Genomic DNA, 10,851 nt, shown 5'->3' with positions numbered 1-10,851 from the left:
CGGACACTGAGAACACATGTACTTTTTAAGGGAAGGGTATTTGGTAGTCACGAACCCTTTGTTGATCGCATTAGAGGTCTACACGTGCGAAGACCAATTCACGCTCCACTGCACTGCGTACTGTAGCTTCTCCCAACAAACTCCTTCAACCCGGTCACATAATTTTGGTGCCGAAACCCGTGACTACTGAAAGGTAGGAAGCTCGCATAGACTTAAACTCTAAATTGATTAATATTGATAAAGCGGGGTTCCCACTATCACGATTTGCGCCACGATTGAAATCGTGGTCTTAATCGTGCAGCAAGCGTGATAGTCTTATCAGATTGTATCAGATCTTAAGGTCAATCGTGGCAATCGCGTTAATCGTAGAAAAATTTTTGACGGTTCAAAAATTTTCTACGATTAACACGATTAGTTTTTGATCGTGATATGATCATCGTATCAGATCGTCTAGGATCGTATCCAAGCGCAGCAAATCTCTTCTAATCGTGCTTCTTAATCGTGTTGATCGGGATCCACTTTTTCACTTCACTTCCGCTTATTATCATTATAATTTTTTGCCCATTTGCCCTTATTTTACTCCTAAATTAATTTATTTTGTATTCTGATAGGTGGTAGCCTGCATCTTTACATTATTATTTCCAAACGGTAAATTGTATGACGGTGTGGGGTTTCATTGTCGTAATTTTTAAGGTACATTATCAAAATCATTTTTTAATGATTTCATAAAATGAAAGTTGTATTACAGATTTTTAGATGTTTTCATACATTATGTTAATGATGTTTACATTAATGAGTTGTTATTACCATTTTACAGACACACAAAACAGGATATGGGATAACTTTTGCAACGAAAACAAAAAAAAAAATGAGCAAAAATAAAATGGCAATTGTATGTCTGCACGTATTGACTAACGTCAGTACAAAGATGAGAATAATTCAATGAATCGTGCTTGAATGGGTACATATCAAAGGCAAATGGTTAGTTTTTAAAAGTATATTACAGAGTATTTTTTTTTTTGGGGGGGGGGAGGGTGCAGTATCCTGCTGTTTGTGTATTGTACGTAGTAATTAAGAGTTGTTGTTTCATCAGCCATCGTTTGACCCCTTTGCATTTTGACACTTTTCAATGTCTTTTTTGTATGTTTGGTAGAGCATAATTTTAGAAGAGAATGGTGATTTTCAATTCTCATTATTACTGCAAATGTAAAAGTGACCATTGTCGTGGATGTGAGATCACTCGTATGATTATGACAATGAAGATCACTCTTATTTTTCACAGTTAGTTATTCAATAAGTGTAGCATTATACCCCTGAGAACTAACCATGCGTATTATACGCATTACTATGTATAATAAACAAACAGCAGGATACTGCACCCCCCCCCCAAAAAAAAATACTCTGTAATATACTTTTAGAAATTAACCATTTGCCTTTGATATGTACCCATTCAAGCACGATTCATTGAATTATTCTCATCTTTGTACTGACGTTAATCAATACGTGCAGACATACAATTGCCATTTTATTTTTGCTCATTTTTTGTTTTCGTTACAAAAGTTATCCCATATCCTGTTTTGTGTGTCTGTATAATGGTAATAACAACTCATTAATAAAAACATCATTAACATAATGTATGAAAACATCTAAAAATCTGTAATATAACTTTCATTTTATGAAATCATTACAAAATGATTTTGATAATATACCTTAAAAATTACGACAATTAAACCCCACACCGTCATACAATTTACCGTTTGGAAATAATAATCCAAAGATGCAGGCTACCACCTATATCAGAATACAAAATAAATCAATTTATGAGTAAAATAAGGGAAAATGGGCAAAAAATAATAGTTATTATAAGCGGAAGTGAAGTGAAAAAGTCGATCCCGATCAACACGATTAAGAAGCACGATTAGAAGAGATTTGCTGCGTTTGGATACGATCCTAGACGATCTGATGCGATGATCACGATCAAAAACTAATCGTGTTAATCGTAGAAAATTTTTGAACCGTCCAAAATTTTCCTACGATTAACGCGATTGCCACGATTGACCTTAAGATCTGATACAATCTGATAAGACCATCACGCTTGCTGCACGATTAAGACCACGATTTCAATCGTGGCGCCAATCGTGATGGTGGGAACCCCGCTTAAGGTTTAAAGAAATAGCAACGCAACACTGTCTAATTAGTCGTCAAGATGACCTCTCCCATTCCACCGAGAGATGTAAGAACTCCAGCAGACGATCCCCGCAGCATGCCGAGAGCGACGTCGACGCCGGACCAGATGACTTCAGCTACGCGGCAGTACCCGAGACCAGCTGTAACCCCTCTTCAGATGGCAGGATTCGACCCCGTTCCAGAGCCGATGCAGAGACAGGACCAGTTCATTTCTCCGAGGCTCGTGGTGTCACATCAAGTCAAGGGTTTCAATGTCTTCACAGGTAAGGGGGAATCTGTTATGTATGATTATGCACTGTTGGCTTGCCATAGTGTGGTTGCTATGACGACGGGCTCCCAATAAATGATGGCTACTAACGGGACGTGTCCGTGTCCATTGTCGTTTGTCACATAGTAAGAACACAACAAAACTGGCGACGAGGATGGGATATTTGTGACATTCGACTCTCTAAGTTGTAGGGGTGCAGCTAGCACAATGGCGAGGGCAAATTTGGGGCAGAACAGGGTATTTTTGCCACCGTTTAGTTCCAGCTACGACGACACGGAAGACTGGGACTGTTACGTCGAGCGGTTCGAACTTTACCTATTAGCAAATGGGCTCGCGGTGCCTGATGAGCCAGTACAGAGCGCACGCGATCGCACAGAGGAGCGGGACCTAGCATTAGCAAAGCAGGTCACGCCATGTTCTTACATTCTATCGAACCGAAATACTACAGTCTTGTACGAGACTTGGTAGCACCAGCCACCCCACAATCGAAGTCCTATAACGAACTGAAGATGGTTTTGCGACGCCATTTGAAATCGACACCCATGGTTGTAGCGGAGCGACGAAAGTTCATCCGCCGTGATCAAGCGCCCGACGAGTCGACGAGTGACTACGTGGTTCAGCTGAAACATTTGAGCTTGAACTGCCAATACGGGGACAAGCTCGATGAACAGCTTCGCGATAGATTCATCAGTGGCATTTCCCACGAGCCTACTTCGCTGAAGTTGATGGAAAAAGCAACGGAAAACCCCAGACTTTCGTTCAGAGAAGCGGTAGACTACGCGCTACAGAGAGAAACAGCAGCGGGAGAGGCCCGTGCTATGCGGAACCAGAGTTCGCGGAATGGCATCGGAGATTACAGCGGCGCTAGACCAGGAACCAGGACCAGCACCACTGTGAATGCAGTCTACGGCAAGTCGCACGGTTCTACAGGCAGCGGTAACCGCGGGAGGAAGGAACAACGCGAGTGCTATCGTTGTGGGAGGAACCATGCACCTGATCAGTGTTGGTTTAAGTCAGCAACTTGCAGATGCTGTCAGAAGAAAGGACACATTGAAAGGAAGTGCCGGAGTAAGCCAAAACCGATGAAAAATCAGAACAAAGAACACACAGACTCTAGATCCAAGACTAAGTCAAAGAGTAAAGGAAATGAAGGACAGAAAAGGAAAGGTGGTATTCATAATGTAAAGGAAAGTCGTGAATACAATGATATGTCTGGAAACAGTGAGACTGAGAGTGAGCGTGATTGTTCTGACAAAGAAAGTGATGTTGAGTACGATCACACTATGTTCAAGTTGAGGACTGAGAGTAGTTCTAAGTCTAGGACTAGGTCCAGTTCTAGGTCTGAGAGTGGTGCAATTTTGGCCCCCATTGAGATTGAAGGTAAATTGACACAAATGGAAGTCGATACAGGGTCAAGTGTAAGCATCATACCACTGTCGTACTATGAAAAGCATTTGTCCCACTTGAAAATGGACCAGACTGAGAAGTCGTTTGTGAGTTTTACAGGAGAGACAGTTGAGCCTGTTGGTAAGGTCCAAGTCCAGGTTAGGTATGGAACATACCAAGGTAGACTAGCCCTGTATGTACTGGAATGTACAGAGTACATGTTGCTAGGTCGTGAGTGGTTAGGAGTAATACCACTAGACTGGAAGTCGTTAGTCCAGACAAGTCTTGGTACTAGTACATTGGACCAGAAAGTGAACGTGCATAGGCTAAGCGATCAAGTAGTTCAGAAACACGAGAAGTTATTCGATGGACAGCTAGGTAAATTGTCCCATGCAAAGGCTAGCATAAGGGTGAAAGATGATGCTACACCAGTGAGGACTAAGCCCTACAAAGTCCCGTATGCACTAAAGGCAGGGGTAGAACAAGAACTAGACCGATTGGAGAAGTGTGGTGTACTTACACCAATAGAACACAGTGAATGGAGCACAGGTATAGTGCCTGTCCCTAAGAAAGATGGAACAGTTAGGCTGTGTGGAAACTACAAGTGCACCGTCAATCCAGTGCTTAGTTCAGTGGCACCACCCAACATAAATGTCGATGACATTTTGTCAAGTCTGAGTGGAGGAGTAACTTTTTCGAAGTTAGACCTAGCCCATGCCTACAATCAAACGGAACTAGATGAAAACTCCAAACAGTACTTAGTACTATCAACACACAAGGGTTTGTTCAAGCAGAATAGACTAGTGTTTGGGATTACCACAGCACCGGCAATTTGGCAGAACGCGATAGATAAGGTTTTGCAAGGATTACCGGGAGTACAGGTGTACCTAGACGATATTCTCGTTACGGGTAGTTCGCAAGAAGAGCACATGAGAAATTTGGACGCAGTGCTCACGCGCTTAGAGCAACGCGGTCTGAAGCTCAAAAAGGAGAAATGCGAGTTCGAGTGCAACTCTGTGGAGTTTCTAGGACATCGTATAGATGCGCAAGGTGTGCACACTGTTGAGGAGAAGGTGAAGCAGATTGTGAATCTCCCTAGACCAACTGATGTGTCGCAGTTACGATCGTACCTAGGGTTGTTGAACTACTATCGCAAGTATGTTCCAAATTTAGCGCACGTGATCGCCCCGCTCACAGATCTTTTGAAATCTGATCGGAAGTTCGCTTGGAGCGAAGAAGCAGAAACGGCATTCAAACGCTCGAAAGAACTGCTGCAAGCGTCAGATTGTTTGATCCACTATGATCCACAGTTGCCGATCTCCATCGCAACGGATGCGAGTCCAATAGGCATAGGCGCAGTATTGTCGCACGTACTACCAGACGGAACTGAAAGACCGATACAGTTTGCGTCCAGGTCGCTTACGAAAACGGAAAGAAAATATCCTCAGATCGAGCGAGAAGCGTTAGCAATCATATTCGCGCTTCGCAAGTTCTACATGTACATCTATGGCCGCAGGTTTACGCTTATTACCGATAATAAGCCGCTCACAGCACTGCTAGGCCCGTACAAGAGTTTGCCTACATTAGCAGCGGAACGCATGCAAAGATGGGCTATGTACCTCGCAGGCTTTGATTACGAGATACGCTACCGCACATCAAAGGCCAATGCAAATGCAGACTGCTTTTCAAGGCTGCCGGACTCAAACGAGAAACGCGAAGGTCGTGAACCAGGAAATGTTTCGGTTTGTCATGTGGATATGCTACCGACAACACACGAGGAATTGCGTAATGCAACGCGCAAAGACCCGATCTTGTCCAAAGTGCTCAGATATACTTTGGATGGATGGCCAAAGCAGCTACCTACAGAAGAAAGCGAGCTAAAGACATTCTTCATGCGTAGAACAGAAATCACAATCGAGCAAGGCATACTCATGTGGGGAATGCGAATCATCATCCCTCACAAAATGCAGAAGGCAGTCCTTGCGGAATTGCATCAAGGACATCTCGGAGTAGTAAAAATGAAATCAATCGCACGAAGCTACGTATGGTGGCCGCACCTCGATTCCCAGATCGAGGAATGCACAAAGCGATGCGAAACATGTCAGGTTGTACAAAATCAGCCAGCGCAAACACTCTTACATCCATGGATTCCAGCGTCCAAACCGATGGAAAGAATCCATGTGGACTTTGCCGGACCATTCGAAGGTCTCACCTACATGGTCATAGTAGACGCATACTCGAAATGGCCAGAGGTATTCATCATGCCGAGTATCACATCAGAGCGCACCATTGATACTCTCCGAAGCGTATTTGCTAGGTATGGACTACCACAAATCATCGTAACTGACAACGGAAGTCAGTTCACCTCCGCTGAATTCCAAGAGTTTGTACACATGAACGGCATAAAGCACAAGCGCAGCGCACCGTACCATCCGAGTACAAATGGTCAAGCAGAGCGTTTTGTCCAGACACTCAGACAGTCCATGCGCGCCTCAAGATCTGATGGAGGATCTGCACAAGCGAAGCTAGATAGATTCTTGCTGGCCTACCGCAATGCAGCACATAGTGTCACGGGGGAATCACCTGCTTCACTCTTCATGAAAAGGCAGTTGCGCATGAGACTAGATAACTTGCGTCCTAACATCGAACGTCGATATGCTGAACAGCTGCATTACCAGGCATCTCTCAGAGATAAGCGCAGCAAAGCAATCAAAATGCGCGAGTTTGCAGTAGGACAATCCATACTCGCTAGGGACTACACAGGAAAGCGTAAATGGGTCCCGGGAGTGGTTGTAGAGAGAGAAGGTCCGCTCATGTACAAAGTACAAGTACAAACAGGATTTTGGAGAAGGCATGTAGATCAGTTGCTTTCTAGACTAGAAACGGAAGAAGACTCACAAGATCAGAGTCAGTTAGGGAACAAAGAGTTTGATCCTACACGAGACCCAGACAGCTCAAGACCCAGCAGGTCTGTCCTAAGGGACACATTTGTCTTGCCTAGGTATGTAGAAGAACATCCATTGGGTTCTCAAAACACACCAGTTAGAGTACCTGAAACCTTACGTCAACAAGACAACGTAGATACTCAGAGTAAACCTGATGTACAAGGAGCTGAAGTAGAACAGTCTCCTACACAAGTGTTGAGAAGGTCTCAGAGAAAGAGAAAACCACCAGATAGATTTTCTTTCTGAATAGAGGCGTAGAGGAGTTGACACGAAGAAGGATGTTAAATCACAACTCAGTGATTAAGGAGTTAATTTTGGTGTTTAAATCATTCAGATGATTGTTGTTTCGATGTTAACAGAAAAAGGTGTTATATTTAGCTGGATATGAAGTAATATCCCGAGGTTTTTGGTTAAGTTTAGTAGTTTATGTACATACATTATCAGCAACAAAACAGATTACAGATGTTTTGTATACAAGCAAATAAGTAACAACGGAATTACAAATGTTTTGAACAAGTATTCTGTGTCAGTTGAATGGACCATACATGTATATCCATTGCTGAAGATATTGAACTGGTTACATATCGCATACATACTCACCCCAAACGTTTGATACAGTAGAAGTTATTCCGAATTTACATATCAAACTGAGCATTGAGCTTATAATGTGACATTATTCATAAGGAAACGAATAATGCTATTTACTGGTTGTTTTACAGTTTTGTGATAATCAGGATCATTATACATACTGTGGAAAAATAACTCAGACAACACGCGGAAGTTTAAGTTCATGTACTTTATTTTGAATGTTACAGAAAATATGATGTGAAATTTATGCATATAAATGCTGGAAAACAGCTTGTTTTCGGTTAGTTAGTGAACAGTAGCCAAAGACAGAATTTTGGTTATTATGCAAAGGATACTTTTTGCACTTCGTCAACATAACAAAAAAGGAACAACGTTGCTGAAGTTCAAGTGACATTTGATTATGATCACACAGTTGTGGGCTATATTTGTAAGTAAGAGACAATCTTTTTTGTGATGTCATGTTGTAATAACATGGTACTGCAGATGTACACAACATTGTATTATGGAAACCCTCGCACCGGATGTCAAAATACATTTTTGGATTGGCAGGGGGGAGAGTTGTTATGTATGATTATGCACTGTTGGCTTGCCATAGTGTGGTTGCTATGACGACGGGCTCCCAATAAATGATGGCTACTAACGGGACGTGTCCGTGTCCATTGTCGTTTGTCACATAGTAAGAACACAACAGAATCAAAGTAGAGGACTGGGTGCGTGATATGAAGTGTAAAGGGCCCAATGCCACCACAAATGCAGTTCAATGAAATTGTTAGGCATACAGGGGGAAGAGCGCGGGACCTCATCCTGAATTTGGAGCTCCGTGGTGACGAGGAGATGACGCCTGCCCTGGCTTTCCGAGAGCTTCTCGACGAGTATGGGGACCGCGACTGGACGACGTCACCCATGGCAAGCTTCTACGCCCGAACTCAGCAGGCCAGCGAAACTCCATCCGAGTACGCCGTCGCACTGGAAGCAAAGCTGAGGGTCGAACGAGATAAAGGGGACCAAGCGGTCATGGTTGAAAAGACCGTGCGGGACGCTATGCTTACTGCGCAATTCATGTTCGGCTTGATGGACCAGAAGGTCAGGGCTCGTCTAGCCCCAATGAGGCCGAGGGAAATTACATTTCGAGAACTTCGGCGGGAATTGCATGTAATAGCTAAGTCTGAGGAGCGTCTAGCATCTGCCCAAGTGTACAGGCAGGATGTGAAGGGGGCGTCGAGGGAGACGCAGATAATAGAACAGCTGACGAGAGTATGCAGGAACTGGCCTCTACTCAGCAGCAGCAGTGGATCTGTTTCACAAGGCCATGGAGGACCAGCAGGAGAGGCTTGCAGAGTTTGAGAGCCGACTGCAGCAACCATGGATCCCCCAAGGCGGCAACGGGGGAAGAAGAGAGAGAGGTGGCAGGCAACCACAGCAGAGGGACGCGTGCTACACGTGTGGACAGCCGGGACACTTCGCACGGTCATATCCAAATCGACAGAGCTCGTAGGGCTTCCGTGGACCACAGCAGCAGCAGCAGCCTTTAAACTAGCCCAACCTGCAGATGAGGGGCGATCTGTGGGTTCATTTAACCAATGCAGCCCTGACAGGAAGAGAACTAACTACGAGACACAGTTGACAAGAGGAAATGAAACTGATGAGGAACTCGTGGGCCCAGTCAATCACACAAAGATCATTGTTCATGGCCAGGAGTGTGAGGCGATTTTGGATACTGGGTCCCAAGTCACGACCATCACGTCTGATTATGTGGCACGACATCCATTCCTCAGCAAGCAGGACATTAAGCCGACCGAGATCAGAATAGAGGGCGCGAACGGGCAGGAACTCCCTCATAGAGGCTTTATCTCGTTCAATGTCGAGATCGAGGGGATAGAGGTGAAGTCAGTCCCAGCTTTGGTAGTCCCTGCGATCGGAAAGGGAGGCCACATATCGTGTTTGCTTGGGACTAATGCTTTGCGTGTTTCTCGGGATCGCCTGCACTCAAAGTATGGACGTGACTTCATGGAGAGAGTGAAGTCCAAGTCGTCTGCCTGCTTCAACGCATTCCAGGCACTAAATTGCGATGGTTTGGATCTCGCTGACCGGTCGGGAGATGTCGGAGTCGCAAGAGTCAAGAGCAGGAAGCCATTACTCATCAACCCCGATGAACACGTACAAATTACGGCAAGAGCTCCGAGACACACGCATAGTCGCTCGTTTATGGCCTTGGTTGGTGAATGCAGCGAGTCAGAAGGAATAAGCGTTGACTCTGCCTTCACTCCTGTGGAAGACGGTGACCTAAAATTGGTAATTACCAACAGGTCGACACAACCAGTGACCGTGCGTAAGCATCAGCCAATTGCGAAACTAGAAGTTGGCAGCCTATTGCTAGACTCACCGTGGACGACAGAGGCGTCCAATAACAAAAGCAAGGAGTTAACTTCCCCGCACACTGCTGCAAACATTCTGCATCAAGATGTCAGTTCGCTGCCCCCGGAGCTGGACTTGCCCACGGAAGAGTTAACTCCACCTAAATTGGATGCACTACAAGAGCTGCTACGAAGGAACGCAGATGTATTCTCCCAGGGGCCGGAAGACTTTGGCTGTACTGACTCCATTGTTCACGAAATCCCCCTCATAGACCTGACACCGTTCCGAATGCCATATAGACGAATTGCACCATCAGATTTCAAAGAGGTAAAGGACCACCTGAGTGAGCTGCAGTCTGCTGGCATCATCAAGCCAAGTAAGAACCCATTTGCGTCCCCTATCGTCATTGTGCGGAAGAAGGATGGGAAGATTCGTCTATGTGTCGATTACAGGAAGCTTAATACTCGCACCACCCGTGACGCTTTCCCTCTTCCAAGAATTTATGAGTCACTAGATGCTCTCAGCAAGGCCAAGTTTTTCACCAGTCTCGACTTGATGGCGGGCTACTTACAGGTGCAAGTGGCTGAAGAGGACTAGCAGAAGACGGCGTTTACCACGCCGATGGGATTGTTTGAGTACACGAGGATGCCGTTCGGTCTGATGAAAGCACCGGCCACTTTTCAACGCTTGATGAGCACGGTGTTCGGAGACATGAATCTGAGTGAGGTACTCATCTATCTAGATGACGTCATCATATTCAGTTCAACGTTACACGACTTAATCACACTATTCTACCAAAAATATTCGAGATAAACTGCTAAAAAAAACACACTTTCCTGCCCTTTTTATGACACCAAATTTTAGCATAAGGTAAAAGAAGACCCGCTCTTTCAGAAAATATGAAAAAAAAAATCAAGTTCGGCTAGGTTGACCCATTTCACTTATTTTCAGTCCTCACGCAAACTCAGTGTGTGCGACTTTATGTCGTTTTGAGGTGCACGGTCACATTTTTTTTTTTCTGCTCGGAGGTCCCCGGATTGAGTCGCACACGACAGTACCTAACATGTATCTCACCCGTAGTCACCTGCGGAGGCGAGCACGCATTTTTTTTTTTAACCCGCA

General features: G+C 44.8%; 1 protein-coding gene across 1 annotated transcript; it reads left to right on the top strand.

Moving 5' to 3' along the window:
* Window positions 1-2,662: 2,662 nt before the first annotated feature.
* Window positions 2,663-8,718, top strand: LOC140242395 (uncharacterized). Its single transcript, XM_072322132.1, has 3 exons — window positions 2,663-2,819; window positions 2,858-6,842; window positions 8,148-8,718. The coding sequence occupies exons 1-3, from the start codon at window positions 2,663-2,665 to the stop codon at window positions 8,716-8,718; spliced, it is 4,713 nt and encodes a 1,570-aa protein (XP_072178233.1).
* The last annotated feature ends 2,133 nt before the right edge of the window (window positions 8,719-10,851 follow it).

Source organism: Diadema setosum, chromosome 19 (genome assembly GCF_964275005.1).
Source record: "Diadema setosum chromosome 19, eeDiaSeto1, whole genome shotgun sequence".
NCBI classification, from domain to species: Eukaryota; Metazoa; Echinodermata; class Echinoidea; order Diadematoida; family Diadematidae; genus Diadema; species Diadema setosum.
This window is presented reverse-complemented; position numbering and strand designations above follow the sequence as displayed.

What these genes read in the sequence shown, in the direction of transcription:
- LOC140242395 (XM_072322132.1), top strand. Translation starts at nt 2,663, where the DNA reads ATGGCGAGGGCAAATTTGGGGCAGAACAGGGTATTTTTGCCACCGTTT. An exon ending in TGAGCCAGTACAGAGCGCAC is followed by an intron (nt 2,820 to 2,857) that starts GCGATCGCACAG and finishes GCATTAGCAAAG; the next exon opens with CAGGTCACGCCATGTTCTTA. An exon ending in GACACATTTGTCTTGCCTAG is followed by an intron (nt 6,843 to 8,147) that starts GTATGTAGAAGA and finishes TGAAATTGTTAG; the next exon opens with GCATACAGGGGGAAGAGCGC.